The following is a 24,905-nucleotide window of genomic DNA, read 5'->3' as shown; positions in this document are numbered from 1 at the left end:
AAATTATAGGTCCACATCAGAAATGTGCATGAAAGTGTTTTGAAGTATTTTGTTAACTACAGAGTGGTCACTGTAATTATATTGTTAGGTTGTCTTTATGATCAGGCCAGGGGCAACCTGGTTAGACCAAAAGTGGGTATTGACCATTGATACCAAACAATCTGAGAGTCAGTTCAGCACAAAACTTTCACTCGAGTGTGCTGGATTAGGATTTGCTATTTCTAAATGTTGCGTGAATATAAGCATTCATCAGGGGTCGGGGCTCTGGCAAGTTCAGGACTTGACTTAGAAAAGTGTAGAAATCTCAGAGCTGTTTAGAGGACTTTTCTCCACATTCTGGAAGAAGACTGAATCAACAGTGGAAAGTCACTATATACTTAAATTCATGTAAGTAAATCAAGCTCAGTAGAAACATCTGTAAGAACAACTAGCATTTTCAGGTTCAACATAGTAAATAGGAAAGATTTACTTAATTTGAAAAAATAGCTCAGTACAGTCAGTTTTGCATAAATGATTGGAAGATATTTTCATTTAATTTTGATCCTGTATGTAGGAGTTAGGCGCTGTTCCAGTTGTGCTGTGTGGTGTCCAGAGAAGGCTTGCTTTTTACTCTCCTAGCTGTACTATCAAAACCCTTTCTGTATATAACAGACTCTCTCTCTTGAAAACATTGTCTGTGGTTTCCAAGCAGAGGTTACCTCTCCATGAAACTCTGAAAGGAACATTATCTGATGAGTCTGTTTTCAGTGTGATTCTGTGGTCAGCACATATATATTTGGGATTTTTTTGTCTAGTGTTCCAGGAGCACAGAGCAGGGCAGAACCTTTATTATACAACACAATCACTCAGTGTCCTCCCAAATGCAATCTCTGCAACTAGAGTTGTAGAGATTCCGATGCAGTCAGAGGGCACCAATTACCAAGCCCCTTCCATGCCCTTTTGGTACCAGTGGCCCAAGACACAGAGTCCTGTCCTGGATGCCTGTTAGCACTCTCCTTTTCCTGCCAAACACTGAGAACTGAGAAACCTAGTAGCAAGTACTTCCAAGGCTCTGACCACTTATATACAACTGATGTTTCCATCTCCCTGCTAAAATCCATCCTTGGGCTTAGGCATTTTAGGGATGCCAATGAACAGATTTGTAATGCCTCAGAAGTAGGTATAGAAGTCTCTGTGTCTGCTCTGGGATATAGTCACATTTCTCTAAGGCAGGAACTTTTCTTTTGAGGCTAAGTCCCTTTTGAGAAACCTTCAACTCTAGTCTCCCCCAACCTCCATCATCTCATCTAAAAAATAAATGTTCACTGTCTTCACTGCCACTGCTTTCTTCCCCACAATCCTCCTATGGGCTTTCTGCAGTGCACCCCACCTGTTCCCACCATCCTCTCCCTCCCACCTGTGTCCCTACCATCCCTCCCTCCCCTGTCAGTCTGAGAACCTGGAGAAAAGAGTGATTTATCTGTGAAGCCACGGCATCTGGCACATTAGAAATACTCAATACAAGTTTTCGCCGAACACTATGTATGAGTTTCATCCGTTAATATTCTTTCTTCTTCCTCCACCTAAACCTGAGCCATTCTGTACAAGAACGTCACTGTAATGACGAGCCAGCAGTTACAATGATGATAATGACACAAACTCACCTGGTTACCTAACAGCAAATGTTACTCTAAGCACATCCTGGGGATTGTTTTTATTTAAACTCCACTTGCAGATAAAGAAACTGAGGCACAGGTAGGTGATGTGGTCCAGTCTCAAGAGACCCCAGGGAACGATGTAGCTTCTGACTGGAGCTGCCTGATTCCAAAAGCGATGCCTGTGTCACTGTATGGCCCCGCTTTGTCCCACAGCCTACCCTGTCCATCTTTATTTGTAGTGAGTCATGCTGAATGAATCCATTCCAAAGCAACACTAAGAACCTTCACCACGTTAGTGTACAAATTTGTTCTTGGGTCCTGTATGAGATGTTTTTTTTTCGAAATTAAATTAATTAAACAAAATTAATAGTATTAGTAAGTTTTTTTACTACATGGATACATGAGCATCTCCAAAGAGCACCTTAGTGTACTTTGCTTTCCAGACCTATTTAGCTAGAGAGATGTCTCCCCACACCATCAGTATGATTCTTCTTAACTTTAAAACAAAACAAAACAATAAAATAAAACAAAACAAAACAAAACTAAGCTGGGTGGTAATGGTGGCACACACCTTTAATATGAGCAGAGGCAGGCAAATCTCTGTGAATTGGAGGCCAGCCTGGTCAAAAAAGTGAGTTCTAGGACAGCCAGGACTGTTTTGGTCTCAAAAAACCAAAAATGTAAAAGAAATTTAAAAAAGGAAAACTTAAATAAAAAAAAAACCCTAGTATTTCTTTATAACAAAGTTTGGTCAATATGTTTACAGGATTCTCCAGAAAATTCTTACAAATATTCCAGTAAGTCTGTAGTTTTGTTCTTTAGTCATGTAGAAAAACTACTTGCATTTACCTCAGGTGTCACAGATCTGTTGTCATATCCCATTTGGATGACAAATTATATGGTACACATTTCAAGAGGGCAGCCTTGCTTCCTCCCTCCACTTATAAAGGACCCTTGCTGCTGCCGTTGTGTGGGCAGCAACAAAGGAATGGCCTTGCTCCTCATCACGTTGTCATTTTCTATCAGTCCACAGAGAATTGCGAACACCTATACATTGTAAAATGTCCTTTCGTCGCTCAGAAATCACATCTCTTGAGAATCTCGAGCCTTAGTCTAGGTGTGGTGATTGGTGCACACTTGTAATCCTAGCACTTATAGGAGGATCATGAGCACCGGGCCAGCCGGAGCTGTTACACAGTGAAACCCTATCTCAGAATCAAAGTAGAGAGGTGGAGGGCCTTTGAGACTTCTTCACATAGCTCAGGATCTATTCATACGTTGGCTTATGTATGTATGGCAGGGGCAGATCTATGCATAGCTCTGAAAAGATGCCAAAAATCTGAGAACAGTTGTTGACTCTTGGAAGCAAGGGTTGAGCCCAGAGCTGTGCAGCCAGTGAGGCAAAGCCGGGGCACTTTTCACTCGATTTGATTACACTCTTCTTCAGCAGTGCAAGCATGTCTTCTTTGTTTGTTTTCAGATTAAACACTGTACTATCTTAAAGCCAGGCTGTTCAGACGTGGTTGGGCTGAAACTACTTCTTCTTCTTCTGTTTTTAACTCCCTTCCCTTTGAGAGACATCCTTCTTTTTCCTTTTCTTCTCCCCCCCCACCCCAACACTGTTTCTTCTTGTAGCCCTCACTGTCCTACAACTCGATGTGTCGACCAGGCTGACCTCAAACTCACAGAGATCCGCCTGCTTTTGCCTCCCTAGTGCTTGGGATTAAAGGTGTGCGCCACCACCGCCCAAGTGAAACATTATTTCTAAAACTCATGTATTGCACAAGGCTTTCAGAGAAGAGCTTAGCATTGGACACATATGCATTCAAATTCATCTCTCCCGCCCACTGACTGTGTGGCCTTTGGACAGTAACTCAATTAAAGTGACACTCCATTAGAGAAAACTAATTCTCCCTTTCCTGGTGGGTTTTGGTTGCAGCAGTTTCTTGGTTAGGGACTCTGCCCACTTCCCCTTGTTAGTGTTGGGATTCTGTCTGGTTCGAACCTCTGCAGGTCTTGTGAGTTCATATGTGCATCAGTCCTGTTATATCTGGAAGACACTGTTTCCTTGGAGTCATCCAACAGCTTTGGCTCTTATCTTACAGTCTTTCTGCCTCCTCTTCTACATAGATCCCCTGAGCCTTGAAGGGATTTGATAAAGGTATCAATCAGGACAGGCCTTTTGGCCAGGAATAGTTGACCAATGAAAAAGAAACTTCACGTTTTTTACGAGTACTTTGTGAGTGAGTGTGTGTGTGTGTGTGTGTGTGTGTGTGTGTGTTGACTTTGTTTTTGTTTTGCTTCTTAGAAAGAAAGAGAATGTGAAATTAGGTAAATAAGGAGGTGAGAAAGATCTAGAAGGAGTTAGGGGAGACAAAGGAAATATGATCAAAATATATTGTATAAGAAAGAAACTAATTTTTTTTCTGTGCCTCAGAGACCTAACCTGAAAATATGAACAGTAATAGCCTTCCTTCTAGGATTGGTATGAAACTTCAGTAAGATAATTTAAGTTCCAGGATAGTACAATAGGGGTTTTTAAAATAATGTCTTCCCAGTTAACATTCTAGCATGGAGGAGGAAAGGACTCAAGAACCCCCACCCTTCTCTTCTGTGGGAAGGAGAGTCAAATTTCTCTAAGGATGTGGCTCCTGGTGTCAACATATTCCGATGAATGGCCCCACACCCAGAAATATAGGAAGAGCAAAAACTGGAGTGAGGAGTTATTTAAAAAAAAAAAGTAGCCATGAAATTGGGGGGTAGAGGGAGGGGTGGGGGTGAATATGATGGAAATACATTGTATGAAATTCTTAAAGAATTAACCAAGCTATTTTTAATGGTGGCTACTATTATTGTTCTCTATTGTTTGTGTCTGTACTGTAATTATAGCCTAGGATAATTTAATGGATTCTCATGGCTATATATGTCTTGTCCTGACTTTGGGCAGCCATAAAATATATTTGTTTCTCTAACTTTTGTCCTAACATTTATGAAACTGACATTCTTTGAGATCCAACCATACTGTTTCATCTAAACATCACCGAATTTTCCTCCATTTCTGGAGGCAATAGGGGTGTCTTGTGAGAGTTTATTACATCAAGAAGGCAATAAAGAGGTGGAGCTATCCCTAGAGAACACTGGGACAAGGCAGAGGTGGGTCTAATAATAGGACTCTAAAAGAGTTGAAACAACTGGCATTGTCTTTTGACTGTTGTACACACTTGTGTGCATATGCCCTCAGGTTCATGTGTGTTTGCAGGTCCACATGTACACCTGTGTTGAGTCCAGAGGTCATCCTGAGGTGTCATCATCAGGGATACTGTTCAGCTCACTTGAGGCAGGATCTGTCATTAGTCTATAACGTGACAAGCACACTCTTCTTGCTGGCCAGCAAGCCCCAAACCCATTTGTCTCCCTTCCCCTGGTCTGGGGTTGCAGTGGCATGCCACCACACCTGGCTTTTTTACATGGGTTTTGGAGATACAACTCAGGTCTTCTGGCTTCACCCATTGACCTGTCTCCCTGGCCTTACATGTTCAAAATCACCACAAAATTCAGCATATGAATAAAGGACACACAGTTAACCTCAAAATCATGACGGACAGGTTCAGTGTTAATGTGACAAAAACAGCCTGTGGTCATACAAGGAAAGCCTTCTTCATGTCATCTTCAGGGCTTATTTTGTCTCGTCCACACATTATCAACTCAAAGAGATGAGGAGAAATGAACAGAGAGAACATGGCGGTGTGTTTGAAATGGTTCCTCTATTTAAGCAGTCTCTACTTCTGAGCTATGTAGTCACCCCAGGGTGGGTGGCTGGTGTCAGAGTTCATTTGCAACCCTCCAGAGCCTAGCACATTAATGGCTGCTTCAGTATTTGTGACCCATTAGATCTCACTTTGGTCCATACCACCGGGAAATGTTTTCCCCCACACGGGCAATTTAGCAGATGAGAAAACTGAATTTCAAAGAAACTAAATTGTACCCAGGCTTACTGCCCAGCTCTCTCCACTTTTGGGCCGTCGGTCTCACTGCCCTGGCTTCCCGTGCCCCAGGCTTTTATGAGGCTTTGGAAGGCTAGGCCTGAGACGGTGATGGCACAGTGTGGCTTCAACTGTTTTGTTTCATTTCCTTTCCGAGATGCCCCTGTTGCGCAGCTTTGCATACCATGCATGTTGCAACTGTGTCTCTCCTTGCCTTCGTGTGGTAGGCGTTCTTTCTGTTCTCTGATAGCCAGTTTCCTCAGACGAAAGTCCCTCCTATTACCTCTCTGTGATCCTGTAGTTGAATCTGTTGCTAAGAGAGACAGAAATCCTTCAGAAATTAAAATCTTCTTTCCAGAGGATTTACATATGTTACATCTGTTTCAGTGTGATCGTGGGAAAAGGAATATAAGTTGATACTAGGTACACTACAGGAAGCCTCCATTTTCACAGGATCATCTTTGCATTTCTCAGTTTCAGAGCGCTGACCGAGAGGAGCTGATTGATTTTTGACCAAATGCAATTCATCACTAGAGTACTGAGCTACATATGAAGCTTAGTGTGCTGTGTTCTCCCCACAAGTCTGCAGAGAAGCCTTTCTGTGGCAGGCACTGTGGTGGCTCTGTGCTCTCCGTGTTTATTCATGTGTAGAACAACTCCAAGAGATTGTCTCAGTGGTCTCAGCTTAGGCATGAGGAAGCCCAGTCCCAGCAAGAGCCCTGGGGTGTGCAGTGGCTCCATCACTCTGGTTAGCTGCAGAGTGTTTGGGTTTACCATGCAGGCTGCTTGTCCAGGGTGCTAGCTGTGAAGAAAAGCCACCGGAAGGAACCACTTGTACACCAAAGGTTATACTGCAGCCTGTTAACTTTAAGTATTTTTGACAAAATTCCTATATGTGTTGGAAAGTATAATTTTAAGATAATTTCATGACTCCTGCATGAATACAAGCTGGTTGTTTTGAAGATTTTTCCTACTTAAGTTAATGATGCAACAAGGCACACTGCTAACACCTTACCCGAAGGACAATCCAAAGATACAGAGATGAGAAGAACAAGACTCACTGCCACTCCACTGGAGAAATTTTATTCACCCCTCCATAAGTAGGAGCCTTGTCCCTATGGTGGTGTTTATTGCAGGTTCTTAGCCACTTGGGATCAGGAGAATGCATGCACTCCACTGTGCTTCTGAGGGTCAAGTTAAGGATCCAAGCTATATCAACTCACCCAAAATAGCAATCTCTGGAATGGCCACCTCCTTCTGAGGACATAAATACAGTTGTGCTAAGGTGCCTGCCACTTGTCTTCTCTCCAACTATACTTGTTACTTCTGATCTTCATGGCCAGCTGTCCTTACTTCAGATAGACTCGCACGCACGCAGCTCCTACTGGACACAGCCTTCCCACCCAGCCCCTGTCCCACTCGTGCCTCCCCTACCCTCTGTCCTTCTTCTCTTTAATTCCATCTCTTATCTGTACTGTTGATTTCCTACTTCAGAGATTTCAGTATGGAGACTGATATCAGAATACATAAGCCATCGTTTTCCCTTGGACTACTGCCAGATCCCAGGGTAGGGAGGTTAACTCTTAACCACTGATCTCTCATGATGAAACTGGGTTTGGTTCTAACCATTTTCTTATCCCCAAATCTGCCTTTTTTTTCCTCTAAGTCCATTTACATTTGGAATTATTCAAATAGAAGAGAGCTAAGGTTTTGCATTGTTTGTTTAAACAGCATGGTTTTCTTTTCCATGCTTCCTCATTCTAGATCTACTGGATCGAATTTAACTATGAAAACTTTGGAATGACATGTGTATCTAGAGTCGGTATTCAAAAAAATTATCAAGTGTAGCAAACCTGTTGAGTGAAAAAGATTGTGTTTGCTGTTAAATATGTAAAGTGACGTAAGTCCTTTGTTGTGTCATATTAGCAGTTATGGGGCATTTTTATTAATTTTCAGAAAACTATACTATTCATTAATTGATACTATCAAAAGACTTTTCATCTTTGTTTTCTTCTGAGCACATATTTTTTTCTTGCACACATGGGTCATAATATTTTTACCATCAATATTTATTTCTAGCTTTATGATTGTTGATGGTAAAACCAGGATTTCCTAAATATTAGCTTGTTTTACAGAAAACATTGAAGAAGTGGGCTGTTTAAGTCCTAAAGGGAGAGGGAAGTGAGCAGATGTAAAATAAAGATCTGTTCTTTTCTATAGAACTGTCTTTTCCTCTCACACTAGGAATTGAATAGGACCTCACACGTGGCTAGAGATGGCATCATTTCTTTTCCACCAACAATTTCCATGTCTATTTCCAAGGCAAATGGATTCATCTTAATTGGTAAACAGATCAATATTCTCAACACTATCTCCTTGGAGAACATATGTGTGCATCTCAGTTGCCTCCAGGGACATGCCTGGGTCCCTCTCTCTTTCCCATGGTTAAACGCAGACCCAGTCAGAAACAGAGGTTGGCCAGGATGGTCAATCTTCCACTGCAGTTCAAGTCAGAAATATTATACCTTGCCTATACTCACAGTATCTGTATTGTTATCTTCTGATGCATTCCCTCAGTATACAAAAATCTTTCCTCTTTAAAGAAAACCAATTGCTGGTGGTAAGAGAACCCACTTCCTGAAGTATGCTTACACTGGGGGGGTGGAGTGTGTGGTGTGGAAATCCACATATTTAGTGAGTTACAAGTGCCCATTTCTCTAAGTTTTAAAATAGGCAAACAGAAACACTCAAATATGTATTTTAAACTCATGTTGTTGTTGTTGTTGTTGTTTTCAGGACAAAACATTTGTATTTAAATGTAGTGAAGAGATGGGAGAAACTGGTGCCTAAGCCCAAGGCATGGCACAGAGGAGGAGCTAGGTGGGGAGCTCAGAACCCCGGGGAGAGCTGGCAACAATTAGATAAATAATGATTTTTAGGAACTCAGAAGTGCGATGGTTAGCAAAGAACTTAAATAGAACCTCCTTTTCAAAATACCCTGACTGTAGTGTGAGAAGACCTCGGAAAGGAGCTGAACTAGATGACATCTGTAGAGATAGAGGGAATTGGATAGAATTTAGAAACTAATAAATGGTAAAGATGGGAAAATCTTGCTAATGGACTAAGGAAAGAGAGGATGAGATGGTGGATGGTTCCCAGGTCTCTGACTTGAGTAGTGGTTGGGAGAGATGCTATTAATCTAGGGGGTAAATAATGGACAGGGAAGGAGGAACAAGGATTCAGTTAGGGACATGCCATATCTGTGATTCTGCAAAATCTCAAGAGTCATAAATGTTTTTGCAAAACGAGTCTGGAAGAGAAGTCAAGGCTGAATTAAGACTGTGGGAGTCATTGGCACACTATTTGAAGCCATGGTGATGATGTCACATAGAGGTGAGACTAGACAGGAGTTGGGTGGGATTAGCTCTAAAATGTGCCAGGCCTTTAAGAGATCTGATGGAGCGTGGAACTGACAGTGATCCCGAGCAGGCGAGACTAGCTGCAGTTAATGTCCAAGAAAGAAAACAGTCACATTTTATGATCCCAGACCACATATCCCTGGGCAAGCAGCTGTCAGCCACAACCTTGGTTGGCTCAAAACAGGCCATTGCTAAGGCTGAAAAATAAGCCCACTGAATGAAAGCCTTCCTAGCAGAGAGGGAGAAATGTGCACTGAATCGATTGAAAGATTAAACTGAAAGTGTCTGTGGAAGTTCTGGGGTCTGGGGTCTGGGTAGAGACTCGGTTACAGTAAATGGGGATGATCTTGCTTAGTCTGCAGTAGACTGGCTTTTCCTCCCTGGCTTGCAGGAAGCTAAGATGCTGTGCTACAGAGTCCTTGCTTCTCTTACTGTTTAAAACAAAATCGGATGTGGAGATTTAATGAGAAATGTAGCTTGATGAACTACAAAACTGCCAGTTTGGCCTTAAGAAATTAGCACCGAGGAGTTTGAAGCCTCCCTCTCCCTCCCTCCCTCCCTCCCTCCCTCCCTCCCTCCCTCCCTCTGGTTTCAGTATTTCCCAACAGAAAGTGTGTTGATATGGGAAACATGGTTGTATATTCTAGATGGGATATTTGTAGGCTGTGCCAATCTCTAAAAGACTGAAAGCAGAAGGGCCATTATGTAAAATAAGTTGCTGAATCCTGAGTTATTTGTTATGTATCTGGAAGTGATTGCATATCTCCTCCTGCAGAGCCAGATTTATTTGTTAAGGTCCATATCTCGCGTTGTAATGTAAGCGAGGACCCTTGGCCACAGTGTGGCAATATTAGCTGCTGAGGTGCCATTTCTTTGTACAGGGTTTCATTAGCGTGAACTAACACCCCCGTGACTCACTGAAGAGACAACAGTAAGAACAGAGCACTGTTAGACTGAAAGCACCTGAGAGCTTGGGAACCTCCCTGAAGTTGGCCTTTTGTCACAGCTTCCCACCTTCCTTTAATTTTTTATTTTCAAACATATAAATGGAATTTTATTTAAAGTAGTAATTTACAAAACTCATGCTAACGAAATCTCTGTGAATCCTAAGAAACAATTGTTTGATTTCTTTTTTTTCATATATTTTTATTTAGCTTTTTACGCATGTCACTTTCAGTTCCCTCTCCCTCCCCTCCTCCCCCACCTCCCAGTCCTCCCAACCCCTCACCCCCACTCCATCCCACCTCCACTCCCCAGGGAGGGCAAGGGCCTCCATGAGGGATTTTTAGGGTATGTCACATCATCCCGGGAAGGGCCCAGGTTCTTCCCCATGTGTCCAGGCTGAGAGAGCATCCCTCCACGTTCCCAGAGTCCCTCTATATGCCTGGAAGAAACACTGCTCTACTCTCCAAGGTCCCACAGATTGCCAAGCCCTCCTCTCTGTCACCCAGGTTCGGTGGGAGGGTGTCTGGATCTGTCCCATACTGGCCCCTTAGTCATCAGTCTGGGGTCCATGTGTTCCCCTTTGTTTAGGTCAGCTGCCTCTGTGGGTTTTGCCAGCCTGATCTTGATTCCCTTGGTCATCACTCCTCTTTGCAACTGGTTTCCAGGAGTTCAATTCAGTTCACAGCTGTGGGTGTCTGCCTCTGCCTCCATCAGCGATTGGATGAGAGTTCTAGGATGGTATATAAGGTAGTCATCAATCTCATTATCATGGGAGAGCATTTAAGGTAGCCTTAATGCCAGTCGGTGTCATTCTTGTAGATCTGTGAAGATCTCACTAGTGCCAGATCTCTCCTCCAACTTATACTGGCTCCCTCCTTTCTGGTATCTCCCATCCACCTTCCTTTTCAAAACATCTTCTGGTCTTGTTCTGCACTCTCGCTTCGCGTTTCTGTAACAGTGTGACGATTGTGGGAGGGCACCGTTTCCGGATCCACCAGGACATCCTTTTTGTAGGCGCACAGCTTTGTGTGTTCCTGGCTGCATTAGGAGCTGTTCTCTAATAGCCTGTGTGAGACCATATACCTGCTGTGAAACCGGGTCTCCAACGTAGTGTGGAGTCTCTCTGTCCCCTCCTCACATCTGGTGTGAAACGTGCGCGCGCGCTGAGGCCGTTTCTGCTCACATGCATCCCTCCAGCCTGGGTTTGGCACTTCCGCCACTTTGCCTCCCCCTGATGATGCCCGCTTTTGTGCAAACTAGAAATCGTTTCACATCGCCAGTGCCCCAAGTTGTTCATCTTCATTGCTAAATGGTTGTGTTTCAGCTGCTCGTAAGTGCATTTTTTTTGTGGCGAGTGCAGAGAGAACAGAAGTCCCTGAACCCTATGGTGGAGTAGATACCCAGAGAACCTCACTTCTGAGATCCTCAGCCAGGGGAGGGAGAAGGAGCAGACTCGTAGGCACGCTTTCAGATTGCATCCCGCACATAGAAGGGGTAATCATAGTAGACTAAAACTGATGTTGGTCTGCAGAGCATTTTCAGGGCTGGGCCCCAAGCTAGAAGCATTCCATTGCATATGTTATTAATCTGTATTTTGTGCAACTCTTCTTGTGTGTGCTAAACATCTGCCAAATTAGGTTACGACCATTCCAAAAGTCAACTCTCGGGATCCGCTTTTCCCAAGTATGTTGCATGTAGCATGTTTCGTTGGCTCATGAAATAAGCTTATTTCCTCAAGACTCAAACAGTGGATCAGGAACAGCGGCTGGCTTTGAGCTCTCCCTGCGGCTGACTTTGGGCTCTCTCTGGAGTGTAACCTTCCAAAGGCTGACATCTGGGGGTGAAGTTCAAAGTGGGTGGGATGGCTGGGAGAGCGATGACCAATGTCTTAGGCACTTAGGCTCTCTGTAACTGGCTTGTAAAAGAGAGCTCTCCTTTGGGTTTTCTGAAGTAAATTCACCATCTTTCTCAGTCTCATGGCCTTGCTATTCAGCCTGCTTTAGCCCAGAAGCGTTTCTCTCACTCTTTTGTTGCTTTTTTGAGACAGCGTTTCTCTATATAACCACATGGCTATCCTGGAAGTCAGTCTGTAGACCAGGCCTTGAACTCACAAAGATCCTCCTGCCTCTGCCTCCCGAGGGCTGGGATTAAAGGTGTGTGCCAGCACCTCCTGGGCTCAAATGAGTTTCTTTAAGTTGTCTAGGGTTGCAGATGCCTAACAAATAAGTACTTAAAATTTTTAATGTTTTTATACAATTAAGCTAGACTAGAAGGCATAATGGTTTAGCACCTCACGAGACACAATACTTAATTTTGGGATTTATTTTTTTATATGGCTGTGTACATATCTGTGTGTTATATGTGTGCTGGTGCCCAGAAGATAATGTCAGATCCCCATACAGCCAGAGTTACAGGCTGTTGTGTGTCTCCCGAGTAGGTTCTGGATTCTGAATACATGTCCTCTGCAAGAACACCAAGGGCTGTTAACCACTGAGCCATCTCTCCAGCCACTTTTATAATTTTGGTTGTGAGCCTGGCCTTTTAACATCTGGGCCATCTCTCCAGCCCTCTGGCCCCTTTTAAATCATAAGATACTTTCAAGGATGTTATTAATGTTAACTGATAAAGAAATCAGTGACTACATAGCAGAAGATATAAAGGATTTTAATTATACATCATCCCAGTAATTCCACAAATGAGAACCCAATGCTCAGAAATGTATAAAACATTCTCTTTTTTTCTGAACAGAGACAAACTGTAACTAGTGGTAGAATGAGGGAAAGTACTCCCTAATACTTAGAAATTTGTTTTGTTGTTTTGTTTTACTTGCTCTTTACTGATCTTGGGTTCTTTCTGCCCTTTCTTTTTCTTTTTATTTTGTAGTGGCCACAGATGTCTTTAATTCCAAAAGCCTGGCCGTTCAGGCCCAAAAGAAGATCCTGGGTAAAATGGTATCCAAATCCATCGCCACCACCCTGATTGATGACACCAGCAGCGAGGTGCTGGATGAGCTGTACCGGGTCACCAAGGAGTACACCCAAAACAAGAAGGAGGCAGAGAGGGTCATCAAGAACCTCATCAAGACGGTCATCAAGCTGGCCGTCCTCCACAGGAACAATCAGTTCAATCAAGACGAGCTGGCGCTCATGGAGAAGTTCAAGAAGAAGGTCCACCAGCTTGCCATGACGGTGGTCAGCTTCCACCAGGTGGAATACACCTTCGACCGCAACGTGCTGTCCAGGCTGCTGAACGAATGCCGGGAGCTGCTGCATGACATCATCCAGCGCCACCTCACCGCCAAGTCTCACGGACGGGTTAACAATGTCTTTGATCATTTTTCAGATTGTGATTTTCTGGCTGCCTTGTATAATCCCTTTGGAAAATTTAAGCCTCACTTACAGAAACTCTGCGACGGCATCAACAAAATGTTGGATGAAGAGAACATATGAGCGCGTGAAGTAAGCGATCTCTGTGAAGACAAAGCACTGCTGACTCATGAAGGGAAGACGGAGAATCTTTTAAAGATGACGTGTATGGCAGAAAGGCTCGGCTGATACAACCATTGGACATTAATGGTAGTACTTTTGTGTGGCTTGTTGTAGCTGAAAAAAAAAAAAGCATATTGCCAAAAAAATTCTGGCTGAAAATGTCTTAATGTATGTCAGGATGTGGGAAAAATAGATGGTTGGTAATTCAAAAGTAAGAATGACACAAAGACACATGAGTGTGGCTCCAGTCGCTGGGCTTTCTGTATTTTAGGGAAATTGTGTTGGTGGCACATTAGATATTTCTAATATGTACAAAGCTGTGTATCTTGATTCACTTTTTTTCTTTACTATGTCTGTGTATCTCTCTTAAAATGGCAAGGACCTCTCTTTGCTGTCATTGATCCTTTTGAAACAATTCTGCTTCCTAGGCTACTCGATTCTTTTGTTACAGATTATCGTTGACATTCAGGAATTAAATCTGAGGCCATGGAATTGAACTCCTAGGAAAGCAGAAAGCCAAGTATCTGAAATCATGACTGTGGAAATAGATAACATGTCCATTGTAAGAATGTACGTCTGCAGCTGAGTTGTACTTTGTAGTACCATCAGTGACACTTAGATCTCAAAATGGTAGTGGCATGTCATTGTCTTGAAATACTTGCTTAGGGCCTAACTTTGATGTCATCTTGAACATGTGCTGACAAATGTCTCTGGTATTAACGTTCATTTCACACAGGAGGAAAAAAAAACTTCTAGATTGGTTTTGATATTGAGATAATAAAAAGTAAGTAGCATGAAGAAAAGGAAAACAGCCTTGAATTTAAAGATGAACTCATCAGACTAATTTCGGAGAGTGAGGGGTGAAAGGATAGAAGGGTGTTGCTAATAATGTAAAAAAGATGGATGCATTTCAATGTTTAACGGGGATCATGAATAAAGGACATCTTTTTTTTTATTTGCTATTTTGATGAATGGACCAATGAGTGTGTCTTTCTCCAGCAAGTGTGTGCTATTTCTGTATAATTTTAGGTGTGTGGATGATAAAGCAGACCTTTGCTTATTTTGTAAAAGAAATAGAAGCCTACTGGCCAACTCTGTCATCTAGGAAATAACAGACCCAGCCACCAGCACTAAATATTGGCACTGCCACTGAGTCTGTCGTTTACCTACCTCAAGAATATTGGCAATGAAGCTGGGCGGTGGTGGTGCACGCCTTTAATCCCAGCACTCAGGAGGCAGAGGTAGGCGGATCTCTGTGATTTCGAGGCTGGGCTGGACCAACAGCCTCCAAAACAATACAGAGAAACCCTGTCTTGTAAAACCAAAAAAAAAAAAAAAAAAAAAAAAAAAAAAAGAATATTGGCAATGAGATGAAAATTCACCAGAAAAGGTCCCAAGAATGAAAATCCCAGATCTCCTTTGACCCATCCTAGAATAGAAGGAAGTGATCAGGTTTCTCTGAGATCCAGCTTTGCTCAGTTAAGACAAACAGCAAAGGCAAAAAGTGTCTGTACCTGAGTGATATGAAATCCTGATTTGAGCTGAAAATATAATTCTTACCTCTTGGAGCCTTGTAGGTGATTGCTAGATGTTTAACACTAGCATAATGGCTGCATTACTGACGATTGGACTTGATAACTGCTAAATGGCTCACACACAGAGCTCAGCAAGCCTTCCTTGACCAGCCCTTTCCCCACTTGAAGGAAGCTAAGAGTGTGATCTGATGGGAGCCACTGATCTGCTATATTTTTCCTCTACCAGAGCTTGCACAGCAGATATATGCATGGTGATGTCAGCAGCTTCTTGAGAATTTCTAGCTCAGTAACACAGAAGACCTCAGAGAAATTTAGGGCATACTGCTGGATCTGTAGGACACACATTTGAGTCATACTGATGGATCTCTAGTAGCAACACAATGCACATATGAACAGTGGTAGCATTCCTTGGTTTCATATGCCAGTGTCTTACTTAGGGCTACTATTGCTGTGATGAAACACCATGGCCAAAAGCAACTTGGGGAGGAAAGGATTTTTTTTTTTTTTTGGTTTTTACGAGACAGGGTTTCTCTGTTTTGGAGGCTGTTGGTCCAGCCAGGCCTCGAACTCAAAGAGATCCGCCTGCCTCTGCCTCCCGAGTGCTGGGATTAAAGGCGTGCGCCACCAACGCCCGGCTGGGGAGGAAAGGATTTATTCAGCTTACACTTCAGTTTTACAGTAAAGGTAGGTAAATCATCAAAGTAAGTCAGGGCAGGAACATGGGTAGGAGCTGATGGAGAAGACATGGAGAAGTACTGCTTACTGGTTTGCTCCCCATGGCATTCTCAATGTGTTTTCTTATAGAACCAGGACTGTCATTCCAGGGCTGGCATCGCTGACAATAGGCTAGACTCTCCCCCATGAATCGATGTTTAAGAAAATGCCCTACAGGCTTGCTTACAAGCCAGATCTTATAGAGACATTTCTCATTGAGTCTCCCTTCTCTCAGATGACTCTAGCTTGTGTCCATATTGATGTAAAACTAGCCAGCACACCCAGGTAGGCAAAAAAAAAAAAGTATCCGTGGACAACTGGTTCAAGAACACCCTATAACGGACACACCAAGTGCTCACCTTTATTGCTCTTTGCCTTATCCCTTTGCAGCCTAGAACCTGGTCTCTCCTGGAACCCGGAGCTCCCTGTGCCTTGTCAAGGCTGGCATCCAACAAGCCCCAGAAACCCTCCCATCTCTGTGTGACATTTCTGTTACTGAAAACCCATTTCAACTTCTCTCCTCCCATGACATTATTCTCGGCCTTTGATTTTTACTGTGCTCTTCAATACACTCTTCTCCCTTGCTCCTTGTTGGCCGTCGTGGGTTTTCTCTTGAGCTCCAAATTCCTGTTTATTGATGGGAAGCAATCTCACCCTTGATTGTCATACTAATCTCAAAAGCACAAGCAAGCCAAGACATTGTTCTCATATGTATTTTTGGAGAGAACAGTCCCTTATTATTCCATGCCATAAAAGATAGCCCTTATTAACTTACTTAAGATCTTGCTTCTTCACCCTCCAAAAAACACCTAAACTAATAATAATAACTGTTTAATATGTTTGATTTTTACCTTGATATTTAAGTTACATTACCTGGTACACCTAAAGAGATCTTGCAAAATTAAGGGCTTAAAATAAATCATTCTGTGGTGTTTTTATTTTTGCATTCCCTTTATTTATATTCTATTTTTCCTTAATCTTTAGAAGTGTTTGTTCCTAAACTATGGTAGGAGATAATCTCCTAGACCTTCATCACTGAGGTAACAGCTAAATTTTACAAGAGTTCTTCAGCACTGAAATATGTATCATCCAAATTTATACATTAAAATCCTAATACCTTCCTCAAGATGGCATTAGAAAGTGAGGATTTGGGGAGATGCATATATCATGACAGACATCCGAGGGAACCTTTCTGACCATTGGCTGTATAAAGATACTGTGAGAAGTCACTATGCTCCTCACAGAAATACCACCATGAAAGCACCCAGATGCACTCATATTTAGAACCTCTAGAGGGTGGGGAGTGAATTTCTATTGTTTAAAGCCACATTATTCACATTATTTCCTATAGCAGCCAAAAAGACAACCATAAATCAGAGAAAACAAAAATTAAGAGAACAATAAATTAGAGTGCCCCTCCCCCACCTCTATGAATGTGTTCAGTGCATACTCCAAAATGATACTCAACAATCTCAATTGTATATTATACCACTTCCTTCAAGTTTTAGGAAATGAAAAAAATCTCATGACCTCAATCATTCCTTCTATCTGGAGCAGTTGGTCCTCTAAATACTTCATCTAGATTTTTGTGCACTTGCCTATAAATTATCTCATTTGTATTTTATTCCCAGCATCAAGCACATTCTTGGCCTAGAAATGATAGTCAATAAATATTTATCTGAAGAATCAAATATGAAAAAAGCCACCCTGTAGATATCAAACACTGCAGATGCTGAAGTCCCTTATAGAAAATCATAGTATTTGTATCTATCTACTCTGCCTGTATATCTTCCTATATTTACATGCCTTAAGATTACTTACAACACTTATACAATGTAACTGCTGATTTGGAAACAAAGCAAATAATGTTTTGTTTATGGAATAATCTCACGAAAAGTGTGTGTGTGTGTGTGTTCAGTGCAAACACTTTCTTCAGTGTTTACTTGTGTGTGGGGGGGGCATGCCTGCAGAGGTAAAGGACAACTCTCAGGAGTTGGTACTCTCCTTCCACCTTGTGTGTTCTGGGGATTGAACTCCTGTATCAAGTACTTGTAGCAGCAGGTACCTTTACTTGCTGACTCCTGGAAACACATTAAAAAAAAACAAAACATATTTTTCAATCCACAAATGCCGAACCCACAGACATGGAAGGTCAACCGAATGCTGAAGCAGGAAGTCTTTGCTGTCATTTGTTTTCCCCAGAACCGTCTGAAGACCATTGCCTCATTAACCTTTTGCCTGGGAAGTATGTATTTCCAGGTCAGTTAAAATGTCATGATTAGCAAGTTATTTCCTGATGTGTGCATGTAGGTTCTCTTTTTTTTCTGAGCAGCAGGCTAATTTCTGATGTGACTAGGCTCCCCTGCCTTTGCATGACTTTTGGCAAGAAGGACTAGCACTGGGAAGAATTTGAACAAGCTTGGGGTAGATACCTCTGGGCTGAGTTTGGAATCTTAAGTGTCTTTATTTTCTAAGTTTCATGGTTTACTTTTGGGGCTCTTTGTTTTTGTTCTTTTAGATACAAAGTCTGACTTTGTAACCCAGCCTGGCCTCAAAATTATCATCTTCCTGCCTCAGCCCTTCAAGTACTAGGACTATAGGTGTGTGCTCCTGTATGTCTTCTAACTTTTTCTTCCCAATGATGTCCCTTTAGATTGGTGAAGTAAGTGTGTTCCAACTGACTTTACTAGCTATGTGCCGATGGATTTTCTGCCAAAAGTATGATACATACATACATACATAATAAGTGAATGATAGCCAATATTGACAATTAATATTTATGATATGTCTGCCAGACATATTCAAAACTCCCCTGCCAAAATCTTCATTACTTTGCAAATAAGGAAACTGAGGCCAAGGAAATTAAAGTTTTCTTGAGGTCACACTTCCATATCACAGCTACAATATCAGTACACCCTTGGTTGTATTTAAATGCGTCATGGCTAAAAGCAATAGTAAACACATCATTGGCTGGGAGAGAAAGTTTTATGCCTCTGAAAATGTTTTTCAAATAGTGATACTTTATATCGAATTTAAATCGATACAGGTCTGACCTATTCTCCAAGATCTGGATCTAATTTTATACAAAGGCATTTTTCTGTGTTGCAGCATGGGTTCTAATTTGAAGGCACCATCGTGTAGCTCAGATTTCTGTCCCTTATGGTGCCTCTGCTCAAGGTGCTCACAATTAAGGATGGTTTGACATGGGCTCCTGAGGCGCCCCTCACCCACGTGCCTGCACCAAGACAGCCCCCCACCATTGTGTGCCAAGGAGTAGTATGGCATCAGTTCAAAGCGTCGACTTTACTTCCAGGTTTGGAGGCTGAAAACATTTTGACAAGTAAGATTTAAAACACACCCATGTATTTTTCTGATTATCAGAACTCGCAAATACAGCTCAGCTTGTTTAAAAGAAAAGTCGGTGTGAGAAACGTCAGTGACACAGATGTGGCCCTTTTTGTGTCTATAACAGTATCTCATTCGTGATTTTCTGGAAAGCCTCCCACTCCCCACCCCCACATGAATGCACATGTAAAACAAAAGCCTACAAAGTGCAGACTTCTAATGGATTCCTGCCACAGAGGGTTTGAAATAATAGTTTCCGCATCCGGAACCTGTCAAGTTCGGTTTGTCCCCCATTGAGAGTTATAAATGCTCCTTGAGATACTGGATGTGAGTATATGAGCTCAGCCGTAATTTAACAAACCCACCTTGACAAACATGAAGATCAATGTATCTACCCATGGGCTGAGATAGTTTTAGCAGAAGTTAAGTGTTGTTCGGTCGCTAGAAAATTAAAATATTCTAATGAAACAGCACGTTAACAGGAATACTAGTGTTTAAATATGTCGTCAGCCTTGGATTTCCACACTTGCATTTTCTAAGTTAGCTGGACTTAGTGTTTGACTTGATATAAATTACACACCTGTGCTGACCCCTCATAGCAGTTTTAGAAATGTTATTTGACAGGGGAAAAAAAGTTTATCCTAGTTCTGGCTGTTTTATTTTCTGTAATTCAAGTAAAGATCACAAAACTTTATATATAAAGATGATATACCAAGTTCACTGACTGGAAAGACGACCCAGAGTTTAAAAGCAAACACTGCTTTTGCAGAGAACCTGAGTTCAGCTCCCAGCTCACCATGGCCGGTAACTCTAGCTCCAGGGGATCTAACATCTCTGGCTTCCACATGCACCAGCATTGAGGTGTGTATGTGCCCACGCAAAAGTATACACATCTACTTTAAAAAGAATAAATCTTCAAAAAACAAAAAGCAAGCCTAGTTTGGTGAGGTAGTGTATGTCTATAATTCCATGCCAGAATTTAGGAGGTAGAGGCAGGCAGATCAGGAGTTCAAGGTCATCCTCATAGCCTGGATATGAGGCTCTGCTTTAAAAAAGAAAGAAAGAAAAAAAAGGAAAACTATACAAACTCCCCAGTGAATATACTGAAACAGCTAATAAGAGAAATGAGTCAACTTTTTGTCTCCAAAATGATATAACAGGAAATATTATGCTTGTAATAACCTATTACCATCACCACCAAGTGTTGAACTTTTGTGTCTCTATTACTGTGGTGTCCTTAGGGACATTTACATATGGTCCAGAACCAGAGGGAACTGTAACAAGTCTTTCTTTTGGGCCACCCACCAGCTCCAGATCATGACACAGAGACTTTATGAATGCTTGGCCTTAGCTTCTGCTTGTCCCACTAGCTCCTGTAACTTACATTAATCTGTTTCTTTTCATCCATGTTTTGCCTTGGGGTCTTTTACCTTTCTGTATGTCCTAATGTGTGTCTGCCTGGCTGGTGGCTACTCAGCTGGCCCCAGACATCTCCCTTTCTCCCCATCCCCCCTCTCCTTTTCTCCTGTGTATTCTTTCTGCCCACCAGCCCCATCTATCCCTCTACTGCCTAGCTATTGGTCCTGCAGCTTTTTATTAGACCAGTCAGGTGCCTTAGGCAGACAAAGCAACACAGCTTTACATGTTACATTGTTAAACAAGCGCAGCAAAAACAAATGAAACACATCTTTGCCTAGTTAAAGTGATATTGCACAACAGGGACCTTTTTACCTCAGGGAAATACCTGAAAGGGCAACACTGTGTAAGGACTTTTTTCTGTCTTTCCCAAGAAGCATTTTCCACCTAGCGTTGAGTTTGAGCTCCGGGTAAGGGCTATGCCACTGTCAAGCCAGGCAGCAGTCCCAGCTAAGAGGAAAACATCTGTGCTTTGGAAAATACGCTGCACATGCAGAGAACCGGGCTCTATTCTCCAGAGTTCCATGAGATCTTTGTAAGACCAGGCAGTCAATGAGTCAACCCCTTTCTTCTCGGGTGGCTGAGGGATTTCTGCCTTCTCCACTCACTGCTGCATAGTTCTGGTTTTGACTTGTGAAAATAAAGCGACTGATCAGGCACTTACAGTTTAATCTTAACACAGGAGGAAAATACTTGAATTGGGGCCAGTGGGATGGTTCTGCAGCAATGCACACTTTCCACCAAGCCTGAAAGCCTGCATTTGATCCTTGGATCCTGGACGATAGACGGAGAAAACTAACTTTTACAAGTCCTTCTCTGACTCCCACAAAATATGTACACACACACACACATTTTTTTAAAATTTAATATCTGATTTTTAAAAGTGTTTTGATTCACAAAGTCAACTAAGTCAATCAATTACTCTATACTTTGACTTTTCTATTTAAAAGCATGCAGACAGCTATGTCAACTGCTTAATGCGAGGCAGAGAATTAAAGGGTAAATATGTTTATTGTCGCGTGGGACAATTGGTAGTTTACAACACAAGCCGTTCTCCTTGCTCAGGAGCTAGATTTTTGTCAGTTCAATAGGCACTGCCACTTCCCTGTGCTAAAAAGGGGATCCTCACTGTCCTCGGCTCGCTTCTAAGACCACTTGTTTTCCAAAGCACAAATCCTCGCTCATCATTGGAAGTTGCAACCTTGCAGCCCTTACCTAGTCGGAGACTCTACTTTCACAACTGAGCAGTCCCAGTTTTACCTTGCTAGAATATTCACGAAGAACAGAGCCTGAAGTCTGAGGGTGGAAACATTCCACAGTGTTTTCAAACAGCCGGTGTTGGGAGTTTGGCTTCCCCTCCTCCAGGGAAGTCACCAGAGGGTGACCAGGTAGAAGCCTGCAGGGTACAGAGCACATAGGCTAAAGCGAGCAGCAAACTGGTTTCCTGCTCCTGACTTGCCAGGGAGCTTTCTCCCTAAGTCGCTAAAACTTGTAGAGAATCAGCTCTTTCATATTTTCACTTGAAAGATAAAATCACACACAGAGGACCCTGAAAGCTGAGGACTGCTCCTTCCTGGGCACTGTTTATAGTTGGCCTTCTGCCGTTTCTCAAGAAGCAATACAAATAAGCCTGAACCTAAAAGGAATTCAGTTACAGGCTTCAACAGATCCAGAGAACCCCATCCAATCCACATCCCCTGTAAAAATTGGCTTTTGCTTTCAATTTAGGAAAATTATTTTGGATTGAGTTGTGGAAAATATTGTCGGGCTGTTATTTAGGCAGGGCCTCTTAAGCACTACAGTCTATATTTCTGTGAATTATTTGATCATTTCTGCTGCCATTCGTCACCTATTGAAGTATCGCAGGCCATCAGCAAAATTAGGTGGTTTTTTTGTTTGTTTGTTTGTTTGTTTGTGTCTTTTTTTTTTTTTTTTTTTTTGGTTTTTTAGAGACAGGATTTCTCTATGGTTTTGGAGGCTGTTCCGGAACTATCTCTTGTAGACCAGGCTGGCCTCCAACTCACAGAGATCTGCCTGCCTCTGCCTCCTGAGTGCTGAGACTAAAGGCATCTGCCACCACTGTCCGCCAAAATTAGGTGTTTTTAAGAAAACAAAACCCAAAAATCATTTAGCTGTGTCTCATGATTTCTAGAGTTAAATGAACTCAGCCGCACCAGTCCCTGTTTGGATTTGGGATTGGAAATTGGCCACACGATCTCATGCATGCTAATGCTATCTATGTACATGCTACATACTCTGTACTTTTGCCTTTCCACTGAGTTCTCTTATGGGTTACTGTCATAGTGTGACCAAAGATTAGCCTGGGACCCTGGGATGAGTAGGCCTCTTGATCTTTTCTAGTCTCTGTTTATCTTTCTGTCTCCTATTTTCTAAGAGTGTCACAAGTCCCCAAGCAGAAGTTTCCAGGCCTTCGCATGACTCATAACAAGACAGATCCAGCATCACTTCTGTTTGCTATACTAGTCAAAGCATATCTAGGCTCTTCTGGGATTCCTCAACTGTACCCTTGGGGTTGATGGCTCTCTAGGAGAGCCCAGGGAACTCCAGGAAAAGGTTATACTCACGGTTATGGTTTATTACAGTGCAAGAATACAGTCAGCAAAGGAGAACACACAGAACAGAGTCCAGGAGGGACCAATTTGAATGTTTCCAGGGGACTTCCTCCAGTGGAGTTTTATAGCTCCCTCCATTCTTCCAGACACAATATGTGACAACATATGAAAATGTTACCAACCAAGAAAGCTCCTCTGCCTGGTGGGACCCGGGGTGTTCGCTGAGGCATGCCACACCATTTGACTGTCACTTATTACCGAGTCTCTAGCTTCTCCAGTTGGTGAAGGACCACAAGATAACTCAGGAACTGAAGTGAATTTTAAAAGTGGACACGAAGTATCAGTGACATTGTTAGCATAAACTGGTTAGCATATAACTGGTTATGCCTTCTGGTTCCTAGGTACACAAAGACATTATTTCCAGCAGGGTATTCCAAAGTTTAGAAATGATCTCCTGGGGTCTGATGAAGGGTCTGTCTTTTCTTTGGAATGTGCACACACATGCAACCTGACTTCACTATGCGGGGAACTCTGCCAGGGCATGAACTCGGGAATGAGTAGCTCTTTGAAGTTGTCTTTACAGACTAAATACCATGTCATTATTTTTTCTCTCCTGGCTCCAGCAAAGACACCAATACTTGGGGAGTCTGGTGTTTCTTCAGGGAATTGTTTTCTACTAGAAACAAATACAGGAAATGATGAGAGACTAACCCGTTCAGAGTTACATTCTTGTCCATGTGAAAGGTGAGTCCCCATCTATGCCTGACAAATTAATTAACTATGCTATTCACGAAACAGTGGATTCTGCAGAAACACCTGGCTGCCATGTACCTGCAGTGCCCACAGAGGAGAAAAGATGACATCAGTTGCTCTAGAACTAGGTGTGGGTTCTGGGAACCAAACGCAGGTCCTGTCAAGAGCAGCAAATGTTCTCAATGCTGAGACATCGCTCCAGCTTGGTAAGGAGGCTTTGACTTCCTGGCTCCTGTCAGTAGCAATGTTATTTTCAACTCCCTAGTTAGTTTACCTACAAGTCCTCTGCTGTCTTTCTAGCCCTTCCGTTTCCTCTCTTATTCTCCTCTTTCTCGTTCCCTTCCTTCTTTTCTCTCTCTGTCATCTTTATCCTTTTCATGAAAAATATTAAAGTATAATATACATGTCGAGAAGTACAGTTCTACAAAAGTGAAATGAATATTGATCCGCCACCACCAAACAGCCAAAGCCTTGTATACCGCGCACACTGAGTAACCATTTTGTTTCTTATAGAACTAGAGATTATTTTTGACTGTTTTTGGAACTGCTGTAAAAATAACCATTCAGTGTGTTCTCTTTTACAACTGGTTTCTTTTAATCATGAGACTCGTCAGATATTGCTGAATTGTCTTCAGGAGTAATGACTGCCAACTTCATGCAGCAAATTCTACAAAGATATCAATAATCATGACAATGTCAACAAGCAAGCCATGGTTCTGTGGTTTGAGATGCTTCATTGGCCAAATAGTATTGAGAGGACCAGGGAGCCAGAGGAGAGCCCAGGTTTCTAATCGCCCCTGCCAGGGGCCAGGCCTTAGTTTCTGTTTGCTGGAGGTGCCTGGAGCTAAGCAAACAGTTCTCAGGTAGGACCACAACTCAGGGGCAACCAATCAACAGGTGCCCCCACCCCCTTAACCTTCTGCTGACTCAGCAGATGACCACCGTCTCCTGAAAACTAAAGACAGTCCCCGACCACTAGGCCTCCCACCAATCAGCCCCCAGACTAATCTTTCCTCCCCCAATCAGCCCCAGATTAATCCCTCCTCCCTGAAATTCCCTTAACTCCACTTAAGGAGCTTGTGACCTTCTTTGGGGGT

The 24,905-nt window shown here is 42.5% G+C and overlaps 1 protein-coding gene across 3 annotated transcripts in view; it reads left to right on the top strand.

The window, feature by feature from the left end:
* The window catches only part of Tnfaip8 (TNF alpha induced protein 8), a 116,394-nt gene extending 101,967 nt beyond the window's left edge, over positions 1 to 14,427 (top strand). For all 3 annotated transcript variants that reach the window (XM_013112654.3, XM_040741832.1, XM_005069128.4), the window contains exon 2: positions 12,868 to 14,427. In XM_013112654.3, the coding sequence (XP_012968108.1) occupies positions 12,868 to 13,433 (566 nt within the window). In that variant the 3' untranslated portion in view covers positions 13,434 to 14,427. The remainder of the gene's footprint in view (positions 1 to 12,867) is intronic.
* Positions 14,428 to 24,905: the final 10,478 nt, after the last annotated feature.

Source organism: Mesocricetus auratus, unplaced genomic scaffold, assembly GCF_017639785.1.
Source record: "Mesocricetus auratus isolate SY011 unplaced genomic scaffold, BCM_Maur_2.0 Super-Scaffold_6730, whole genome shotgun sequence".
NCBI lineage: Eukaryota > Metazoa > Chordata > Mammalia > Rodentia > Cricetidae > Mesocricetus > Mesocricetus auratus.
The sequence above is the reverse complement of the archived record's forward strand: the minus strand, read 5'-3'. Positions and strand labels throughout refer to the sequence as shown.